The sequence below is a fragment of the Panulirus ornatus genome, chromosome 10, assembly GCF_036320965.1.
Source record: "Panulirus ornatus isolate Po-2019 chromosome 10, ASM3632096v1, whole genome shotgun sequence".
Taxonomy (NCBI): Eukaryota; Metazoa; Arthropoda; class Malacostraca; order Decapoda; family Palinuridae; genus Panulirus; species Panulirus ornatus.
The window spans coordinates 64,147,876-64,172,306 of NC_092233.1; the positions used below are offsets into that span (position 1 = coordinate 64,147,876).

Genomic DNA, 24,431 nt, shown 5'->3' on the forward strand with positions numbered 1-24,431 from the left:
AAACACTAACTGCTCAAACTATCTACTCATCGATCTACATCTCTGATGCCTGTTCCCTCCTAGTTCTCCCTCAAAAGGGTGGCCATAGCAATCTCAAAGGGGTGGCCACAACAATAGTCTCCATATCCAGTGAACTTCAGTGTCTCACCTTTAACAGGCAACTGGCAGAGGGTAACTACGGCACACTGTTCGTAGAAATTCCTACCTAATATTCCTACTGACTACTTCTACCTAATGCTCCTACCTAAAGTTCCTACACTTCACTTCTACCTAATGCTCCTGCCTAAATGTACCTACTTACTACTATCTATTGCTCCTACCACTCTGCCAAAAGGCAGGGTTAGTTTAGTGTTCACCGCAGGAAAATCTCGAGTTATGAAGAATGAGCTATGTGAGTTAAGTGTTGTCAAGTGTTAAGTGTAACAATGAGAGACTGCATGTTTATGGACACAATGCCAGTAGTCCACATGTAGGTGAGGCAGAAAGGAAAGACAGTTACCTGAGTCAGAGGAATGCAACTTGACAACCATTGAATTACTGGCCTACTAAGCAGTACAGGTAATATACCTCCCTAGTTGTTGGCTGCCTACTAACTTACAACTACAATTCCTCAATTGCCCTGCAGTTTCTGAACATAGATGCACACACAACATGACAACACTTTATGACCTGGGGTCTCACCCTGTGGACATGGCCAGTTTTCTGAGCACTGCAGGAGCCTAATATGGATAAAACGAACTCCAGAAGCAGTGAGTTATGGTGGATGCATCTGCCTATATGACACTGCCTCTAAGAGCCCAACTGAGGAAAGAATTAACATAACAGCCTGGTCCTAGAAGAAGCGGTAGGTTTAGACTACCTCAGTAACCAATGAAAGATATACAAAAGGTAAGAACCACCCTGGCTGGTGCCAAACAGGTTATACCTGTACAGTGGTTTTCTGATGCTGTCTGTTGGTTTTAATCCCTTTCATCCAAGAGAAAACATCATGCATCACTAGGAATCCTCAATATCACATCTAAATTCTGTCATAATGAAATTTCCTATTTCATTCATTACTTTTGTCATTCCAATCAAATCTAAAAGTGACACTGCAAATAACAAGATTCAGAAATAAGCACATGAGCAGTATATCATTATGTGTGAAACCTTGGCCTAAATTTTTCTCTGCACAAAAAGGTCAGATTTCTTTATGTATTCTGTAAATGTATTAAGAAATCTATAAGAATAAAATTTACAACTGTCCAAGTCCTAAGCATTTCCGGATTTTTTTTATAATATACCTGTATTTCTTCTTTTCCACTTAAAAGACCCTTCTTCAACTCATCATATTTTCACTTATTTCCCTCTTCCTCTGTACTATACTTCTGTTCAATTATTCACCTTTTCTTATTCCTCATACAATACCACTATAGCATTTGCAAAGGGGCATTACTACACTTTCAATACCTGCAATATCTATCTATTCTATATCTCTGATGCCTATTCTCACTTGGAACTCCCTCAAGGGGGTGGCCACAGCCACCTGCAATATGGTGCTCAAAACTTCCCTGAAGGCTGGTTTCAACATTTTATGATGTGCCCTTCCAATATTTTCTTCCTAAAAAAATAGAAAAATTAATCAGAAGCAAATTATATCACTGAAATCACTTACCTGATCTCTTTGCAGCTGGTGTGCAGCTATGTGAGATTGCTGCTGATTCTGTTCCGTTAGTCCCTTAATGTGAAGCATCTCAGCCGTGCGTAAAAAGGTTGTTAGTCTGTCTTGAGATACATAAACTTCCCCTTGATACACAAAGCTAAGAAGAGCAGACATATCCACATATGCCACATCTCGTAAAATTATAATAGGGTGCTGGCAAGGATTTTGCTGTAAAAAGAAAGAATATTTGTAAATGACTATAAATACCCAATATCAATGACATGCATCATTACAAGAAATGGTCCACTAATCACCTAAAGTATGATCATCTAATCACTGAGCTTCTTGTCTTACCTTGAGCAAATTTCTGAAATAGGGGGAGCAGGCTGAAAGAACCACCTTATGGGCCTTCAGACTGCGCCCCTCACATGCCAGTGTCACGTCCACAAAGTCCTCATGGTCACGGAGATGCTCAAATGATGTGGCAATGTTGCTGTGAAAGTTGTTCCACCGCAGGCAAAAGTGTTGGTCACTACCCATGGCGATCATGTGCTGCTTACTGCTGTTCCCAAGTAGAAATAGAAATAGTTTGCCATGAGAGTGGTTCTATGAAATAAGGAATGGCTTCTATTCTAGCTTACTCTGATTTTACGATCATTTTCAGCTTGCCTATAATTTTTGAAATTATTTCGCTACACCTTAGAATGTCAGCAACACAAGCATCATTAAGCTTAAGCAAAGTTCTGCAACCTTAGAATGTTAGCAACACAAGCAAGCATCATTTCTTCCTTAAGCAAAGTTCTGCCTACACCTACATAATTCAGATACAATTTAAGACTGATCCCTTTAAAATCATATTCAGAAGAGTAGAGGCTAAAATTTTATACTGTATCAACCAGCCCATTACCAAGAACAGGGGATTCCTTTCATAAAATTTGATTCATTAGTGTAGTCAAAACAAGTATGGAAATAATGATAATACACAAATTCATTGCATCATAACAGTCATCACTGTGCAAGGAGAATTCAAACATCTGAATTCAAAGAGAATACATACAACTGAATTAAATAATCTAACCCAAAAAGTGACCAACACTTTCTTCCAAAGTGCCAAAGGATAAAACTCATTATCTTAAAATTTCTGCCTTCCCATTTTTTCCCCTTTACTTCAGAGATAATTGATACACAACTTAATTAAGTAGGGACCCAATTAACCCTCTAAGGATTTAAACTGTACTTGACCAATTCATAGAGTTGGTATGGTACTCGAGCTGAACTTATATGGTTTGCTTCTTATGGCCCTCAAATTGGAAGGCATGCTTTAGCAGCATGTAGAAATGCCTTGCACCACACGAAACTGGGAATTGAAAATTCCTTTGGTATCAGTTACCCATATAACACGACTGGGGTTATACAGCCAACAGTGCTAACCAGTATGCCAGCTGCACTAGCACAGTTTGCCCATTTCAGCCCTCACTTACCTTGGGGGAAGTTTTATTGGAAAGTAAAGATGTCTTAGGCCAAGGTATAGCATCAGCAAACACTCTTAAAGGGTCAATTGCTCATGTCAGACAAAGGGGAAAGGTACAACCATGGCCTATGTGTGAAGTATACATCGTTCCAATTCACTTAATCTTATATATGCCTTTCACCATCCTATATGTTCAGCCCCAACCACTTGAAATATTTTTCACTCCATTCTTCCAACTTCAGTTTGGCCTTCCCTTTCTACTTGTACCCTCCCATTCTGACACATATACCCTTTCAGTCAATCTCTCCTAATGCATTCTCTCCATATGTCTAAGCTATTTAAGCACACCTCTTCAGCCCTCTCAACTACACTTCTTATTAGCACACCTCTCTTTTACCCTTTCATTACTTACTCAACAAAACCACCTCACAACACACAGTATCCTCAAAAATATCATTTCCAACACATACACCCTCCTCCACACATCTTCATCTATAGCCCTTGCCTTACAACCATTATACATAATTGGGACTACTATACCTTCAAACATACCCATTTTTGCCCTCTCAGATAAATACCTCTCTTTTCACATATTCCCCAATGCTCCATGAACCTATATACTATTATAATTATCATTAATATCATTATCATTATTATCAGTATCATTATTATACTTGATCGCCATTTCCTGCATCAGTGAGGCAGCGCCAGGAAACAGAGGAAGAAAGACCCATCCACTCATACATACATACATGCCCATACACATATATATACATCCATATACATATACATATCAACATTTACACTTATACATACAGAGACACAGCATACATATATACCCATGTACATACTCATACTCACTTACCTTCTTCCATCCCCAAGAGCCACCTCATCCCACCGGAAATAGCATCACCACCCCCTGCATCAGCAAGGTAATGCCAGGAAAACAGACAAAAATGGCCACATTTGTTCACACTCAGTCACTAACTGCCATGCGTAATGCACTGAAACTACAACTCGCTATCCACATCCAAATGAGCGCATGATCGAGCAAATTCCTTCTAATACACGGGGAAATAAAACACGATAAGATCCAAAGTACATTTTTGTGTAATGATCAAATCATCAGAGGTGGGGCAGTGCCAGAAATGGATGACAGCAAGCAGGCACGAATATGTATATATACATATATACATGTGTATATATGTATATGTCCGTGTATGTTTATGTATATGTATATATAAGTGTATCAGTTGATATGAATACGTATATGTATGTATATGTATGTATATTCATGTGTGTATATTTGTGGATGAGGTCTTTCATTGTCTGTTTCCTGGCACTACCTCACTGATATAGGAAACAACGATCAAGTATAACAAACATTTTTTTTTCATTTATATTCATTCATCATACTCTGTCACTGTCTCCCGCGTTAGCGAGGTAGCGCAAGGAAACAAACGAAAGAATGGCTCAACCCACCCACATACATATATGTATACATACACATCCACACACACAAATAAACATACCCATACAGTTCAATGCATACATATATATCCATACACAGACATGTACATATATATACAAGTACATAATTCATACTTGCTGCCTTTATTCATTCCCGTCGCCATCCCACCACACATGAAATGACAACCCCCTCTCCTCGTATGCGCGTGAGGTAGCACTAGGAAAAGACAACAAGGCCATATTCATTCACACTCAGTCTCTAGCTGTCATGTGTAATGCACCGAAACCACAGCTCCCTTTCCACATCCAGGCCCCACAAAACTTTCCATGGTTTACCCCAGACGCTTCACATGCCCTGGTTCAATCCACTGACAGCACATCGACCCCAGTATACCGCACCTTTCCAATTCACTCTATTCCTTGCACACCTTTCACCTTCCTGCATGTTCAGGCCCCGATTACTCAAAATCTTTTTCATTACATCTTTCCACCTCCAGTTTGGTCTCCCACTTCTCCTCGTTCCCTCCACCTCTGACACACGTATCCTCTTTGTCAATCTTTCCTCGCTCATTCTCTTCATGTGACCAAACCATTTCAAAAAACCCTATTCTGCTCATTCAACCACACTCTTTTTATTACTATACATCTCTCTTACCCTTTCATTACTTACTCGATCAAACCACCTCACACCACATATTGTCCTCAAACATCTCATTTCCAACACATTCAACCTCCTCCGCACAACTCTATCTATAGCCCATGCCTTGCAACCATATAACATTGTTGGAATCACTATTCCTTCAAACATATCCATTTTTGCTTTCCGAGAAAATGTTCTCACCTTCCATACATTTTTCAACACTCCCAGAACCTTCACCCTGGGGAGAGGGAAGAAAAAATACTTCCCACGCATTCTTCACGTCACCGAAGACGACCAAGGGGATGGGAGCGGGGGACTAGAAACCCCAGAAGGAGTCACGCGGGGAGTGCTAATCCTCCTCGAAGGCTCAGATTGGGGTTTCTAAATGTGTGGATGTTACCAAGATGAGAAAAAAGGAGAGATAGGTAGTATGTTTGAGGAAAGGAACCTGGATGTTTTGGCTCTGAGAGAAATGAAGCTCAAGGGTAAAAGGGAAGAGTGGTTTGGGAATGTTTTGGGAATAAAGTCAGGGGTTGGTGAGAGGACAAGAGCAAGGGAAGGAGTATCACTACTGAAACAACAGTATTGGGAGTATGTGATAGAGTGTAATAAAGTAAACTCTAGATTGATATGGGTAAAACTGAAAGTGGATGGAGAGAGATGGGTGATTATTGGCGCCTATGCACCAGGGAATAAGAAAGATCATGAGAGGCAAGTGTTTTGGGAGCAGCTGAGTGAGTGTTAGTAGTTTTGATGCATGAGACCGGGTTATAGTGATGGGTGATTTGAATGCAAAGGTGAGTAATGTGGCAGTTGAGGGAATAATTGGTATACATGGGGTGTTCAGTGTTGCAAATGGAAATGGTGAAGAGCTTGTAGATTTGTGCACTGAAAAAGGACTGGTGATTGGGAATACCTGGTTTAAAAAGAGATATACATAAGTATACGTATGGGAGTAGGAGAGATGGCCAGAGGGCGTTACTGGATTACATGTTAATTGATAAGCGCACGAGAGACTTTTGGATGTTAATGTGCTGATAGGTGCAACTGGAGGGATGTCTGATCATTATCTTGAGGAGGCAAAGGTGAAAATTTGTAGAGGTCTTCAGAAAAGAAGAGAGAATGCTGGGGTGAAGAGAGTGGTGAGCTTGGGAAGGAGACTTGTGTGAGGAAGTACCAGAAGAGACCAAGTGCAGAATGGAAAAAGGTGAAAGCAAAGGATGTAAGGGGAGTGGGGGAGGAATGGGAGGTACTTAGGGAAGCAGTGATGGCTTGTGCAAATGATGCTTGTGGCATGAAAAGCGTGGAAGGTGGACAGATTAGAAAGGGTAATGAGTGGTGGGATGAAGAAGTAAGATTATTAGAGACAGAGAAGAGAGAGGCATTTGGACGAGTTTTGCAGGGAAATAGTGCAAATGAGTGGGAGATGTATAAAAGAAAGCGGCAGGAGGTCAAGAGAAAGGTGCAAGAGGTGAAAAAGAGGGCAAATGAGAGTTAGGGTGAGAGAGTATCATTAAATTTTAGGGAGAATAAAAAGATGTTTTGGAAGGAGGTAAATAAAGTGCGTAAGACAAGAGAACAAATGGGAACATCGGTGAAGGGAGCATATGGTGAGGTAATAACAAGTAGTGGTGATGTGAGAAGGAGACGGAGTGAGTACTTTGAAGGTTCGTTGATTTTGTTAGATGATAGAGTGGCAGATATAGGGTGTTTGGGTCGAGGTGGTGTGCAAAGTGAGAGTGTTTGAGAGAATGATTTGGTAAACAGAGAAGAGGTAGTAAAAGCTTTGTGGAAAATGATAGCCAGCAAGGCGATGGCTTTGAATGGTATTGCAGTGAAATTCATTAAAAAAGGGGGGTGACTGTGTTGTTGACTGGTTGGTAAGGATATTTAATGTATGTATGACTCATGGTGAGGTGCTTGAGGATTGGCAGAATGCATGCATAGTGCCATTGTACAAAGGCAAAGGGGATAAAGGTGAGTGCTGAAATTACAGAGGTATAAGTTTGTTGAGTATTCCTGGGATATTATATGGGAGGGTATTGATTGAGAGGGTGAGAGCATGTACAGAGCATAAGATTGGGGAAGAGCAGTGTGGTTTCAGAAGTGGTAGAGGATGTGTGGAGCAGGTGTTTCCTTTGAAAAAATGTATGTGAGAAATAATTAGAAAAGCAAATGGATTTTTATATAGCATTTATGGATCTGGAGAAAGCATATGATAGAGAGGATAGAGATGCTCTGTGGAAGGTATAAGAATATATTGTGTGGGAGGCAAGTTGTTAGAAGCCGTGAGAAGTTTTTATTAGGGATGTGAGGCATGTGTATGTGTAGGAAGAGAGGAAAGTGATTGGTTCTAAGTGAGTGTTGGATTGCGGCAGGGGTGCGTGATGTCTCCATGGTTGTTTAATTTGTTTATGGATGGGGTTGTCAGGGAGGTAAATGCAAGAGCTCTGGAGAGAGGGGCAAGTATGCAGTCTGTTGTGGGTGAGAGGGCTTGGGAAGTGAGTCAGTTGTTGTTCGCTGATGATACAGCGCTGGTGAGAAACTGCAGAAGCTGGTGACTGAGTTTGGTAAAGTGTGTGAAAGAAGAAAGCTGAGAGTAAATGTGAATAAGAGCAAGGTTATTAGGTACAGTAGGGTTGAGGGACAAGTCAACTGGAAGGTAAGTTTGAATGGAGAAAAACTGGAGGAAGTGAAGTGTTTTAGATATCTGGGAGTAGATTTGGCAGTGGATGGAACCATGGAAGCAGAAGTGAGTCACAGGGTATAATGAATAAATGAATAATATATATGCTGTTTCCTGTGGGGCAGGGTAGAAAAAAGAAAGGATAAAGGCAAGCAAGTATGAATATGTATACATGTCTATGTCTGTGATGTGTATGTATGTATATGTGTATATGTTGATAAGTATATGTGCATATATGGGGATTTATGTGTGTGTGTGTGTGTGTGTGTGTATTCTATCTTTATTATACTTTGTCATTGTCTCCTGCATTAGCACAAGGAAACAGATGACAGAATGGCCCAACCCACCCAAATACACATGAACATACATACATGTCCACACATTCCCACATACATAACTATACATTTCAACATGTACATATAAATATACATATGCAGACATTTTCTATTTCATTTTGCTTTGTCGCTGTCTCCCGCGTTAGCAAAGTAGCGTAAGGAAACAGACGAAAGCATGGCCCAACACACCCACATAAACATGTATATACATACACGTCCACACACGCAAATATACATAACTATACATCTCAATGTATACATACATATACACACACAGACATATACATATATACACACGCACACAGTTCTTACTGTTTGCCTTTATTCATTCCAATCACCACCCCGCCACACATGAAATTACAACCCCCTCCCCCTAAATGTACGCGAGGTAGCGCTAAGAAAAGACAACAAAGGCCACATTTGTTCACACTCAGTCTCTCTAGCTGTCATGTATAATGCACCAAAACCACAGCTTCCTTTCCACATCCAGGCCCCACAGAACTTTCTACGGTTTACTCCAAACGCTTCACACGCTCTGGTTCAATCCACTGACAGCACGTTGACCCCTGTATATAACATTGTTCAAATTCACTCTATTCCTTGCACGCCTTTCACCCTCCTGCATGTTCAGGCCCCGATCGTTCAATATCTTTTTCATTTCATCCTTCCACCTCCAATTTGGTCTCCCACTTCTCCTCATTCCCTCCACCTCTGGTACATACATCCTCTTTGTCAATCTTTCCTCACTCATTCTTTCCATTTGACCAAACCATTTCAATACACCCTCTTCAGCTCTCTCAACCACACATCTCATTACTTACTCGATCAAACCACCTCACACCAAATATTGTCCTCAAATATCTCATTTCCAAAACATCCATCCTCCTACGCACAACCCTATCTATAGCCCATGCCTCTTAACCACATAACATTATTTGAAACACTATTCATTCAAAAATACCCATTTTTGCTTTCCAAGGTAATGTTCTCACCTTCCACACATTCTTCAACACTCCCAGAACCTTCACCCCCTCCCCCACCCTATGATTCACTTCCATTTCCATGGTTCCATCCACTGCTAAACCCACTCCCAGATATCTAAAACACTTCACTTCCTCCAGTTTTTCTCCATTCAAACGTACCTCCCAACTGACTTGTCCCTCAACCCTACTGTACCTAATAACCTTGCTCTTATTCACATTTACTCTCAGCTTTCTTCTTTCGCACACTTTACCAAACTCACTCACCAGCTTCTGCAGTTTCTCATCCAAATCAGCCACCAGCGCTGTATCATCAGCGAACAACTGACTCACTTCCCAAGCCCTCTTATCCATAACAGACTTCATGCTTGCCCCTCTCTCCAAAACTCTTACATTCAACTCTCTAACAATCCCATCCATAAACAAATTAAACAACCATAGAGACATCACACACCCCTGCCGCAATCCAACATTCACTGAGAACCAATCACTTTCCTCTCTTACTACTCATACACACACACACACACCTTACATCCTCGATAAAAACTTTTCACTGCTTCTATCAACTTGCCTTCCACACCATATACTCTTAATACCTTCCACAGAGCATCTCTATCACCATATACTCTTAATACCTTCCACAGAGCATCTCTATCAACTCTGTCATATGCCTTCTCCAGGTCCATAAATGTTACATACAAATCCATTTGTTTTTCTACATATTTCTCACATACATTCTTCAAAGCAAACACCTGATCCACATTACCTCTACCACTTCTAAAACCACACTGCTCCTCCCTAATCTGATGCTCTGTACATGCCTTGACCCTCTCATACAATACCCTTCCATATAATTTCCTAGGAATACTCAACAAACTTATACCTCTGTAATTTCAGCACTCACCTTTATCCCCTTTGCCTTTGTACAATGGCACTATGCATGCATTCCGCCAATCTTCAGGCACCTCACCATGAGTAATACATACATTAAATATTCTTACCAACCAGTCAACAACACAGTCACCCCCATTTTTAAGAAATTCTACAGCAATACCATCCAAACCCGCTGCCTTGCCAACTTTCATCTTCCGCAAAGCTTTCACTACCTCTTCTCTCTTTACCAAATCATTCTCCCTGACCCTCTCATTTCACAAACCACCTTGACCAAAACATCCTATATCTGTCACTCTATCATCAAACACATTCAACAAACCTTCAAAATACTCACTCCATCTCCCTCTCACTTCACCACTATTTGTCACTACCTCCCCATTAGCCCCCTTCAACAATGTTCCCATTTGTTCTCTTGTCTTACGCACTTTATTTACCTCTTTCCAAAACATCATTTTATTCTCCCAAAAATTTAATGATACTCTCTCACACCAACTCTCATTTGCCCTCTTTTCACCTCTGGCACCTTTCTCTTGACCTCTTGCCTCTTTCTTTTATACATCTCCCAGTCATTTGCACTGTTGCTTAACTTCCATCCCTGATGCCACCCGGCATCACAGGAAACAGCCTCGTCAACCCGTCCGTTAGCAAGGCAGCACCAGGAACAGAAGAAAAAAGGCCATATCTACTTTCCAGCTGTCATTTGTAATGCACCAAAAACACAACTCCCTATCCATAACCAGGCCCCAATGAACTTTCCATGGTTTACCCTGAACACTTCACATACCCTGGTTCAGTCCACTGATAGGATGTTGACCCCAGTATACCACATTGCTCCAATTATAGCAATCATTAGTAAGGCAGCACTAGGAACAGAAGAAAAAAGGCCACATCTGCTTTCCAGCTGTCATGTGTAATGCACCAAAAACACAACTACCTATCCACAACAAGGCCCCTGATGAACTTTCCATGGTTTACCCCAGACACTTCACATATCCTGGTTCAGTCCACTGACAGCATGTTGACCCCAATATACCACATTGCTCCATCCTGCATGTTCAGGACCTGATCATTCAAAATCTGTTTCACTCTATCCTTCCATCTCTACTTTGGTCTCCCCAATCACCTTGTTCACTCCATTTCTGACAAACATATCCTCTAGATCAACCTCTCTAAGCTCATTCTCTCCATACGTCAAAACCATTTCAGTGTGCCCTCTTCTCCTCTCACAAGCACTACTCTCTTCATTACCATACATCTCTCTTACCCTTTCATTACTTTCTTGATCAAACCACCTCACACCACATATTGTCCTTAAGCATTTCATTACAAACACATCCATCCTCCTCCACACAGCCCTATCTATAGCCCATGCTTCACATCCATGTAATACCATAGGGACTAACAGTCCTTCAAGCATGCCCATTCTTGTCCTTTGAGATACCATTCTCTCTTTCCACACATTCTTCAGTGCTCACAGAACCTTTGCCCCCTCCCCCACCATATGACTGCCTTCTGATTCCATGGTTCCATTCACTGCCATGTCCACTCCTAGATATCTAAAACAATTAACTTCCTCCAGTTTTTTCTATTCAAACTCACACCCTAACTAACCTGTCCCTTAACCCTGCTAAATCAACTAACCTTACTTTATTGACATCAACTCTCAACTTCCTCCTTTCACACACTCTTCTAACCTCAACCAGCAATTTCTGCAGTTTCTCACTTGAATCTCCCACCAGCATTGTATCATCAGCAAACAACTGACTCACTCCCCAGTCCCTCCCATTCCCTACAGGCTGCATGCTCGACCCTCTCTCCAATACTCTTGCATTTACCTCCCTAACCATCCCATCTACAAACAAATAAAACAACCACGGTGACATCACACACCCCTGCCACAGACCGACTTTCACTGGGAACCAATCACACTCCTCTCTTCCTACTCATACAAATGCCTTACACAGAGCTACCAAACTTAAAAGAAAAAAAAAAAAAAAAGGAATTTTGCAAAACAAAACTTACAACCATGCACAATACAGGATACACTTTCAATACAGAAAAAACCCCCTTTCCCTTTTGAAAAATTTTTTTTTTTTTTTTTTTCCTTTTCAAATTTTTTTTAAAAAAAAAATTTTAAAAAAAAAATTTTTTTTTTTTAAAATTTTTTTTTTTTAAAAAATTGGTTTTAAAAAAATTTCCAAAAATTTTTTTAAAAAAAAATTTTTTTTTTTTAAAAAGGGGTTTTTTTAAAAAAAAACCCCTTTTTTTTTTCCAAAATTTTTTTTTAAAAAAAAAAGGGGGAAAAAAAATTTTTTTTAAAAAAAAATTTTTTCCCCTTTTTTTTTTTTCCTTCCCCTTTTTTTTTTTAAAAAAAAAAAAAAAAAACCCCAAAAACCCAAAAAAAAAACCCCCCCAAAAAAGGGAAAACCCCCTCCCCAAAAAAATTTTTTAAAAAACCCCCCCAACCCCAAAAAAAAAAAAAAAAACTTTTCCCCCCAAAAACCCCCCCAAAAACCCCCCCCAAAAAAAAACCCCCCCCCGGGTTTGGGGGGGGAAGAAATTGTGATGTCCAGTGCTCAAGCTGTTATCTCCATTCATTTATCTGCATGTAGATAGTCCACCATTGTTCACTGTAAAACCAACCAATTATCTAGTCTGAATGTCATTTGCTCCTCTGTGTGCAATGCTAAAATCAATCTGAAGCACAAACTTTCTCAATCACACAATGCAGGGCCACTTCTTGGTGTATTCCGACCTAAAAGTCTTCTTCCTGCTTGATTTTGTGCCTGAAATTGATGCCATGATGAAGTGACTTCACTCTTCTCCAGTTCACCATTGACTCATTTGATGATGCACAATATGCATTACGAACAACAGCAAGCCAAAACATCACAACATGAGGACCAAGTTTTCCGATGTGGGAGATGGCTATAACATTTCGACCTCTACAAACTCTTCCATTATGAATTGGTCATTGTCTAGTTGATTTTCCTTTTTATAACACTTTTCAAATGTTTTACACAGACATAATTTGGCATTTGTAATGGTAATATGAACATTTTCTCTGGTTTGTTAGAGATTAGCTGCACAAAATTTTGCAGGAAAGGATCTGGTTTATTCATAGTAGTTCCTTTTACCCCCGTTTACTAATGGAAGTGGCCCAAATAGACTGATGTGCTGATGTAACCTACACGCTGAGGATAATATTTTTCTAGCAAAATTTTCATTGATACTCTTCATCTGTTATTCCTATAAAATCTTAGTAAATTAAATTTACTACTTTGAACAACAGCAACAGATGGAAGGGAACTAATAATTTCTTATCCACTTCTCATCTTACTTTGTCGCTGTCTCCCGTGTTAGCGAGGTAGCGCAAGAAAACAGACGAAAGAATGGCCCAACCCACCCACAACATGTATATACATACACGTCCACACACGGAAATATACATACCTATACATCTCAACGTATACATATATATACACACACAGACATATACATATATACACATGTACAAAATTCATACTGTTTGCCTTTATTCATTCCCATTGCCACCCCGCCACACATGAAATAACGACCCCCTCCCCAAGCATGTGCACGAGGTAGCGCTAGGAAAAGACAACAAAGGCCACATTTGTGTGAACGAATGTGAATGAATGTTATCCACTTATATACAGGATAATTTTGCACAAATTTTTGAAGCCTCAGAAGGGCCTGGCTTAGGAGTAGGACTAGCCTGGTTACACGAGCTAAAGATATGATCAGATGGTAAGACCAACTGAGCAACAATTTGGGCAGTCATTTCCATCAAATGGTCAGAAATTGACTGATGTTTGACGGTTATTTTGTACATTGCATCACTACTTGCATGCACCTCTGTGAACTTCCTATACATTACATTACATAACTTTTCCAACACAACCATCCTCCTCCACACAACCAAATCTATAGCCCATGCCTCGCACCATATAAAATTGTGGGAACTACTATTATTTCAAACATAACCATTTTTGCCTTCCAAGATAACATTCTTTCCACATATTCTTCATCACTCCCAGAACCTTCACTCCCTCCCCCACCCTAAGACTCACTTCCACTTCCATGGTTCCATTCACTGCCAACTCACTTGTCCCTCAATCTTCTTGAGCCTAATAACTTTGCTTTTATTCACAATTACTCTCAACTTTCTTCTTTCACACAATCTTCCAAACTCAGTTACTAACTTCAACAGTTTCTCACTCAAATCATCCATCAGTGCTCTAACCGGCATACATTAACTGACTCACTTCTCAGGCCCTCTCATTCCCAACAGACTGCATACTTGCTCCTCTCTCTAAAACTTTTGCATTTACCTCCCTCACCACCCAACACATAAACAAATTAAACAATCATGGTGACATCACCCATCCTTGAAGCAGACCAACCTTCACTGGGTACCAATCATTCTTATTCATACACATGCCTTACATACCTGATAAAAACTTCTCTGCTTCTTTCAGCTTACCTCCACACCATACATTCTTAAGATCTTCCACACAGCATCTCTATCAACCCTATCATATGCCTTCTCCAGATCCAGAAATGCCACATACAAATCCATCTGTTTTTCAAAGTACTTCTCACTCACATTCTTCAAATCAAACAACTGATCCACACACCCTCTACCACTTCTGAAACCACACTGCTCTTCCCCAGTCTGATGCTCTGTACATGCCTTCACCCTCTCAATCAATAACCTTGCATATAGCTTCCCAGGAATACTCAACAATCTTATGCCTCTGTAGTTTGAACACTTATCTCTATCCCCTTTGCCTTTGTATAATGTATAATGGCACTATGCATGCATTCCGCCAAACCTCAGGCACTTCACCATGATCCATATATACAGTGAATATCCTCACCAACTAATCAACAACACAGTCACCCCCTTTCTTAATAAATTCAACTGCAGGTCCATCCAATCCCACTGCCTTGCCAGATTTCATCTTCCACTAGGATTTCACCATCTCTTCTCTTTTCACCAAATAACTCTCCCTGACTCTCTCACTTCACACACTACTCTGACCTAAACACCCTATGTCTGCCACTTTATCATCATATGAATATTTTATACTTCTATCTTTTACAATGGATCGCTGTTTCCCACTTTAGCAAGGTAACACCAGGAAACAGATGAAGAAAGATCCATCCACTCTCTCGCTTTTATCCATTTCCTAGAGCCACTCCACCCCACAGGAAACAGCATCACCATCCTATGCAACAGCAAGCTAGCACCAGGAAACATACTGAGAAAGGCCGCTTCTGCTCACATCCATTCTCTAGCTGTCATGTGCAATGCAGTAAAACCAGTTCTCTAAAAAAATAAACATAAAAGCTCTAAGCTTTCAACTGCATTTTAAATTACTTTCTGGGATACATAGTCAACATGAGCAAGAGAATGCATACAAAACTAGACTTCACCAAAGCTGGAGAGGTGAAGAAAAAAGGAATAATTGATACAAGAAATTTGGAAAGGTTGACAAATGGTAAAGTGACCCATCCATCTAACTGGCATATGACATCATGTCAGCAACTGCTTTCTCAATTTTGCAATATTTCCACAAAGATCTCATTAAGATATATAATTTAAACATTCCTTCACTTATGGTGCTGTGAACTCTGATAACAGAGAATTAAAAAATATGCCTTTCTATATGTGACACACAAGAGTAAACAGTTTTGAATCCTTCTAATCCACTGGATGTGAATAATCTTCTATATGTACCTGATTTTTCATTATAAGTTGATCTGTTCTTTTAAGCAATTCTATGTCTTTTCATATCTGAAAACAACATTGTTTCAAAACAAAACACTGGTAAGAGATGAAAACTCCTTATAACAGGGTAAATCAAAACATTTTTATTGTTGAATCTGTCTTCCTTCTCTTAAAATATTTTTGTTTTTGAATTTGTCTTTCTTCTCATCACAATAGTATGTCTTCCTTCCTTTTTGTACGCATTTGTCAATAACCTTATCAGGATGACTAAGTTTTCTTAAAATACCATGGAAGCGGAAGTGAATCATAGGGTTGGGGAGGGGGCGAAAGTTCTGGGAGTGTTGAAAAAAGTGTGGAAGTCGAGAACATTATCTTGGAAAGCAAAAAAGAGTATGTTTGAAGGAATAGTGGTTCCAACAATGTTATATGGTTGCGAGGCATGGGCTATAGATAGAGTTGTGCGCAGGAGGGTGGATGTGCTGGAAATGAGATGTTTGACGACAATATGTGGTGTGAGGTGGTTTGATCGAGTAAGTAATAAAAGGGTAAGAGAGATGTATGGTAATAAAAAGAGTGTGGTTGAGAGAGCAGAAGAGGGTGCTTTGAAATGGTTTGGTCACATGGAGAGAATGAGTGAGGAAAGATTGACCAAGAGGATATATGTGTCAGAGGTGGAGGGAACGAGGAGAAGTGGAAGACCAAATTGGAGGTGGAAAGATGGAGTGAAAGATTTTGAGTGATCGCGGCCTGAACATGCAGGAGGGTGAAAGGCATGCAAGGAAGAGAGTGAATTGGAACAATGTGGTATACCACAGTCGATGTGCTGTCAATGGATTGAACCAGGGCATGTGAAACGTCTAGGGTAAACCATGGAAAGTTTTGTGGGGCCTGGATGTGGAAAGGGAGCTGTGGTTTTGGTGCATTATACATGACAGCTAGAGACTGAGTGTGAACGAATGTGGCCTTTGTTGTCTTTTCCTAGCGCTACCTCGCACACATGCGGGGGGAGGGGGGGGTTGTCATTTCATGTGTGGTGGGTTGGCGACGGGAATGAATAAGGGCAGACAGTATGAATTATGTACATGTGTATACATGTGTGTGTGTGTACATATATGTACACGTTGAGATGTATAGGTATGTATATGTGCGTGTGTGGACATGTATGTAAATACATATGTTTGTGGGTGGGTTGGGCCATTCTTTCGTTTGTTTCCTTGCACTACCTCACTAACGTGGGAGACAGTGACAAAGTATAATAAATAAATAAACCATAAATATGACCAATTTCATCATTTAAGAATTCAGGGTTGCAAATTCTTAAGGCCCTAAGAGACATATCTGTAAAAGTAGAAATTTTGGAAGAATGGCGATGGTTTGAAAAATGAATATATGCATCCAATAAACGTTTAACATGAAACCCCTATCAGATCTTATTACCATCTTATTACCATTACTGTCTTAAAAGAGCAATGAATTACTGACTTCCTCTTCCATTCTGAAATATGTAGAGGGAACCAAGTTATCTATTTTTTTAAAATTTCATATGATCCTCACTGGGAGGCTATAAACATAAAATATCAAGCATATCCTTATCCTGGTAAACTGAGGGTACAGATATGTGCCTTCAATCTATAATGCTTCATGTGTGTACTTTGGTACATACCAGGTGCTTAGCAAACAGAGAAATCTCTGTCTCTGAAACCATGATGATATATACCCATTTAGATACAGCCAACTTGTGATGGTCACAGACTGTAAGTGACCTTCATACTGGCTGAAAAGGATAACCCAAGCTAAATTTCTACCAAATGCTCAACAAAAAGAATTCACCTGTTGTATATAATAACAAAAATAATATAATAATACATGATAAATAACAGCATTAATATTCTAAGGCTATAATTCCTACAAACTATATAAAAATTGAACAATAAGATACAAACATCAAGTAGTTCTGTTACTCATTGCACATGCGCTATAAACTGTCGTGCTCAAGATAATAAAAAATAAAACACATTCCAACCCGACAAGCACCTTCAACTATGGGTTACTTCATGAAATGTTAAACAAAGTTTTAGGCCTTACAGGCTCTACAGACAAAACAGGAATCTTGATTCATTATTCAAACACATTTCACACTGCATGCATTCAATTTGTTCAATGAAAGATGTTAACTAACACTGCACTTGAAAATTCAATATATCAAATAATCAACAAATCATATCTAGCAAAAGATACATTCAAAACAGAGGAAAATTCATATATTTTATAATACTACACACACTAACTAAGCAAAAATAAAATTTTAGGACAATTACATTACCCTGACAAGCACAAACAAAAAGCAAGACCACTCAACTCAACAGATTATCAATATAATATATTCTAACATAATCCCAATTACTTATATACATATTGCATCAACCAAGTGCTGTTATTTAACAAAACTCATATATATTATGTTATACATCATATAGCGGAGCTGTATCCAGGGAGCATAAAGTCACTATAGTTGTTCAATCTGTTTATGGTTGCTTAGGCAAGGGAGGTAAGAGCAAGAATTACAGAGAGGGCCAGGCTCTTCAATAAGGTGATTGAGGTATGGGGGGCTTGCTGTTCATATATGACACAGCTCTAGTGGCAGACTCAAGAAAAACTGCAGAAGCTGATATCTGAGTTCAGGAGTGCGTGTAAAAGAAAGAAGCTGAGGGTTAATGAGAACAGTAAAATGGGGCTTTACTGGACTCTAAAACAGGTTGGTATGAGTTTGAGTTTCAATGAGAATCTGGAGAAAATGGGGAGCTTTAGATACCTTGGAATGAACATGACAGTGAATGGAACTATGGGAGATAAAGTAGATGAAAGGAAAAGAAAGGTTGTGCTGGATGCTTAACGTGAGAGAGAACTCTTTGAAGATCCTGATCATCTTGCAGTCACTGAAGAGGTGAAGATCAGGGTGAGAAGAAGAGGAAGGCAATTACTCTTGAGATCAAATTAAAGATAATTACCCAGCATTAAGTTATACCCAAGGCACCAAGAAAGTTCACGGCTAAGAAACTGACAGTCATTTGCTACTTTCAGCGGAGGCATACAGATGTTAGAAAAAACTGATGTCAATTGCAAGAAATTTGCAGGAACTGAAAGGCAGATACAGAATACTTTTGCTTGTTATAGAGAAATATATAATGAAAAAAGAAACAAACTGTACAGTTAACACTTGATACCTTCCTGAAAAAAAATCTAAACCATCAACAAGTGTCAATGCCCCACTGCCGTCTACCAGCTATTCTCAAGCCTCATCAGAAGAGAGAGAAATTGATGACCCTGTCGGTACAGCATCCTCATCATCTAGCAATTAATTTCAGGCCCAGTGTTCTTTAAGCTAAGTTAATGGTGAGTAGCTATACAACCACTACTTTTTTTAGTACAGTATTCAACAAATTACATGAGATTGTCAACACTTTATCATAAAATAGGCTTTGTGTTAGATGACCTTGTCCAACTGTAGGATAATGTAAGTGTTATGAGAATGTTTAAGGTAGGCAAGGATAAGCTATGATGTTCGGTAGGTTAGATGTACGGTATTATATGTATTTTCGATTTATGATGGGTCTATTGGAACATAACACCAGAGTAAGCCAAGGAGCATCTGTACAGTGGAAGAGAAAGAAAAAAAGTCTTAAGGCAGAATGCTCCAAAGGAATATACCAGTGGAAGTCTGGAGGAGAAGGAAGGAAGAATATAAGATGGATAAGCGGAAAGTTAAGAAGCTGATAGAGGAAAAGGAAAAAAGTAGATTAAGTTTTTGGAAGAAAGTTGAGCGAGAAGTTTAGAGCAAATAAGAAACACCACTGGAAGGAGGTAAAAAAGGAAAGTGTGAATGGAAAAGTACATTTGTACATGCAGGAAATAAGGCAGGGGAGCTGCAGAATCAAAAGAGGGAGGTGAAGGATGATGGAAAGAATATTTTGAGGAACTGATGAATGTGGTAGAAGGTGAGGTAGCAGTTGTTACATGCATGGGTATGGAAGATGGGATGAAAAGGATGCAAGCACAGGGACCTACAGCAAGAAGCGAGGTAAAATGGGCATTAATGAGGTTGAGATTTGAAAAGGCTCCTTGTGTGGATGGGATTACAGCTGAAATGTTGAAATATGGAAGAGAAAAAGTGATAAGAGTGGATGCATTTGGAATGTTATTTAGCATGGAAGAAGAAAGGTTATGTCTGAGGCTTGAGTGTAAGCTGTTACTGTTTCTTTATTCAAAGGAAAAGGTGCTATGGGTGTATATATGAACTGTAAAGAATAAAGCCTCTTAAGTACAACAGGAAAAGTGTTTGCAAAAGAGATGGAAGTGACTGAATACAGAATAAGGGAGGAGCAAGGGGTTTTTACGGAAGGTAGGGGTTGTGTGGATCAGATTTTTGAGGTAAGAATGACTGTGTAAATCTGTTTATTGGTGTAGGGTGCCTTCTACAGTAATAGTGGATAGAGAATTTAGTGAAAGTTCTGGTATATATGTTAGTGATTAGGTGTGTGTGTGTGTGTGTGTGTGTGTGTGTGTGTGTGTGTGTGTGTGTGTGTGTGTGTGTGTGTGTGTAAGGGGGAGATGTAATGTCAACATGGCTTTTTAACATACATATGAATGGAATGTTAAGACAGGAAAAACTAGGGAAAAGGGGTGCACAGATGGAGTGAGATGGTGAGGTATGGTGGCTGTTTGTGGATGAGACTGTATTGTTTGCTGAGAATGAAGGACTTACAGTTTATGTGTTTTTATAAAGTGTGTATGTGTAGGCAACTGAGGGCAAATGAGAGTAAAAATACAGTAATGGTGTTTAAAAGGAAACGTAAAATCTCTCCTTCTCATACATAACACCTGAGAACATTTAACTCATGTAGCTCATTCTTTGTAACTCTATACATTCTTGTGGTAGCCCTGCCTTTTGGAAAAATGGTAGAAGCAATAGATAGAAGTGGGACATATGATCAATTGGGTATGAGCTTTAGGAAGAAACATTACGTAAAAGTAGTTGGTAAGAACATTGGGCGGGATTGTTAGTACAAGTAGTCAGGAGGAACATTAGGTAGAAGCCTCCACAAACACTGCACTAGACTTGCCCTCTGCCAGTGGCCTGTTAAGGGTCAGGCACTAAAGGCTAAGAAGCGGAACAGGAGTTTACTAATTATGGAGACTCAATAGTAGTGGCGAACCCCTTGAGGGAGTTCTAGAAGGGAACAGGCATTGGAGATGTATAAATTGATTGATTGATAGATAGATAGATAGATAGAGATAGATAGATAGATAGATAGATAGACAGATAGATAGATAGAAAGGAAACAGGGTGAAATATAGATTTTGCAAAGCCCCACAGAATGCATTAAAGATATGGGAGAGACAGACAGGAAGAGGTAACAGAATTTAGGCACTTAGATGCTATCATAGGTAAATTTGGTATTATGGATGAAAAGATAAAGGAGAGAGCAGTACAGGGAAGAGTCACTGGGTCCCTTAATAAAATAATGAAGGGTAGAGGTGTAAGTATGGAAGTGAAGAAAAGATTAAGGGACAACATAGCCCTCCAGACCCAGACCTATGTAGCTGAATATGGACATGGAATGAGTCACAGAGGTCATGAATCTAGGCTGATATGAGCTACTTGAGGGTAACAAGTGGTATGACTAGATAGAATGAAGAAAGAAATTAGGGGTGTATGAGATATGAGAATGGTGGGAAATGCAAAGACAATTAATTGTGGAATGACACCATGGGTAAAATGAATACAATGAGGTGTTTCAGGAATGTGCAACGAATGCAAGATGAGGAATCTAAGAGGAGAATGAATGATAATACAATCAAAGGCATTGGTGTGACAAGAAGACCAGCTGAATGTGCCTGTATGTATAGATGTGTGAATACGAGTGGATGGGTCTTTCTTCGTCTCTTTCCTGGCACTATTTCACTAACGCAGGAAACGGCTACCAAGAAATTATAATAATAATTATTTTATATTTTCTTAAACTTTGTCGCTGTCTCCTGTGTTACCAAGGTAGCGCAAGGAAACAGACGAAAGAACAGCCCAACCCAACCACATACACATGTATATATATACATGTCCACTCACGCACATATAAATACCTATACATTTCAACGTACACATATATATACATACACAAACATATACATATATACACATGTACATAATTCATATTTGGTGCCTTTATTCATTTCCGTCGCCATCCCGCCACACATGAAATGACAACCCCCTTTCCCCGCATGCATGCGAGGTAGCGCTAGCAAAACACAACAAAGGCCACATTCATTCACTCTCAGTCTCTAGCTGTCATGTATAATGCACCGAAACCACAGCTCCCTTTCCACATCCAGGCCCCACAAAACTTTCCATGGTTTACCCCTGACGCTTCATATGCTCTGGTTCAGTCCACTGACAGCACGTTGACCCCAGTATACCACATTGTTCCAATTCACTCTATTCCTTGCACGCCTTTCACCCTCCTGCATGTTCAGGCCCCGATCACTTAAAATCTTTTTCACTACATCTTTCCACATGCAATTTAGTCTCCCACTTCTCATTCTCTCAACCTCTGACACATATATAACCTCTTTGTCAATCTTTCCTCACTCATTCTCTCCATACGACCAAACCATTTCAAGACACCCTCTTCTGCTCTCTTGAACACACTCCTTTTATTACCACACATCTTTCTTTTTTTTTTTTTTTTTCAATTTTCCAAAAGAGGGAACAGAGAAGGGGCCCAGGTGAGGATATTCCCTCAAGGGCCCAGTCCTCTGTTCTCAACGCTACCTCGCTAATGCGGGAAATGGCGAATAGTATGAAAAAGATCTTTCTTACCCTTTCATTACTTACTCGATCAAACTACCTCACACTAAATATTGTCCTCAAACATCTCATTTCCAACACTCACCCTCCTCCGAGATAATGTTCTCACCTTCCACACATTTTTCAATGCACCCAGAACTGCCGGCCCCTCCCCCACCCTGTGACTAGCTTCCGCTTCCAAGGTTCCATCCACTGCTAAATCCACTCTCGAATATCTAAAACACTTCACTTCCGCCAGTTTTTCTCCATTCAAACTTGCCTCCCAAATGACTTATCCCTCAACCCTACTGTACCTAATAACCTTGCTCTTATTCACATTTGCTCTCAGTCTTTGTCTTTCACTCACTTTACCAAACTCAGTCACCAGCTTCTGCAGTTTCTCCTCCGAATCAGCCACCAGCACTGTATCATCAGCGAACAACAACTGACTCACTTCCCAAGCCCTCTCATCCACAACAGACTGCATACTTGCCCCTCTCTCCAAAACTTTTGCATTCACCTCCCTAACAACCCCATCCATACACATGCTTTCACCCTCTCAATCAATACCCTCCCATATAATTTCCCAGGAATACTCAACAAACTTATACCTCAGTAATTTATGCACTCACCTTTATCCCCTTTACCTTTGTACAATGGCACAATGCATGCATTCCACTAATCCTCAGGCACCTCACCATGAGTCATACATTAAATATCATTACCAAACAATCAACGATACAGTCACCCCCTTTCTTAATAAATTCCACTGCAATATCATCTAAACCCGCTGTCTTGCCGGCTTTTATCTTCCGCAAGCTTTTACTACCTCTTCTCTGTTTACCAAATCATTCTCTCTAACCATATCACTACGCACACCACCTCGACCAAAACATCCTATATCTTCCACTCTATCATCTAACACATTCAACAAACCTTCAAAATACTCACTCCATCTCCTTCTCACATCACCACTACTTGTTATTACCTGCCCATTAGCCCCCTTCACCGATGTTCCCATTTGTTCTCTTGTCTTACGCACTTTATTTACCTCCTTCCAAAACATCTTTTTATTCTCCCTAAAATTTAATGATACTCTCTCACCACACCTCTCATTTGCCCTCCTTTTCACCTCTTACACCTTTCTCTTGACTTCCTGCCTCTTTCTTTTATACATCTCACAGTCATTTGCACTATTTCCCTGCAAAAATCTTCCAAATGCCTCTCTCTTCTCTTTCACTACTGTTCTTACTTCTTCATCCAACCACTCACTACCCTTTCTAATCTGCCTACCTTCCATGCTTCTCATGCCACAAGCATCTTTTGTGCAAGCCATCACTGTTTCCCTAAATACATCCCATTCCTCCTCCAATATCCTTACGTCCTTTCTTCTCACCTTTTTCCATTCTGCACTTGGTCTCTCCTGGTACTTTCTCATACAAGTCTTCTTCCCAAGCTCACTTACTATCACCACTCTTTTCACCCCAACATTTTCTCTTCTTTTCTGAAAACCTCTACAAATCTTCACCTTCGCCTCCACAAGATAATGATCAGACATCCCTCCAGTTGCACCTCTCAGCACATTAACATCCAAAATCTCTCTTTCGCGTGCCTATCAATTAACACATAATCCAATAACGCTCTCTGGCCATCTCTCCTAATTACATACGCACTTATTTATAGGTATTCCCAATCACCAGTCCCAGCACACAAATCT

At 39.9% G+C, this 24,431-nt stretch overlaps 1 protein-coding gene across 11 annotated transcripts in view; it reads right to left on the reverse strand.

The window, feature by feature from the left end:
• LOC139751039 (uncharacterized) overlaps positions 1 to 24,431 on the reverse strand; it is a 442,294-nt gene that overhangs the window by 323,001 nt on the left and 94,862 nt on the right. For 8 of the 11 annotated variants that reach the window (XM_071666163.1, XM_071666170.1, XM_071666169.1 and 5 more), the window contains exons 2-3: positions 1,997 to 2,204; positions 1,655 to 1,870 (exon numbers count right to left, since the gene is read on the reverse strand). In XM_071666163.1, the coding sequence (XP_071522264.1) occupies positions 1,655 to 1,870; positions 1,997 to 2,204 (424 nt within the window). The remainder of the gene's footprint in view (positions 1 to 1,654; positions 1,871 to 1,996; positions 2,205 to 24,431) is intronic. The other 3 variants (XM_071666160.1, XM_071666164.1, XM_071666166.1) reach the window with 1 other exon arrangement.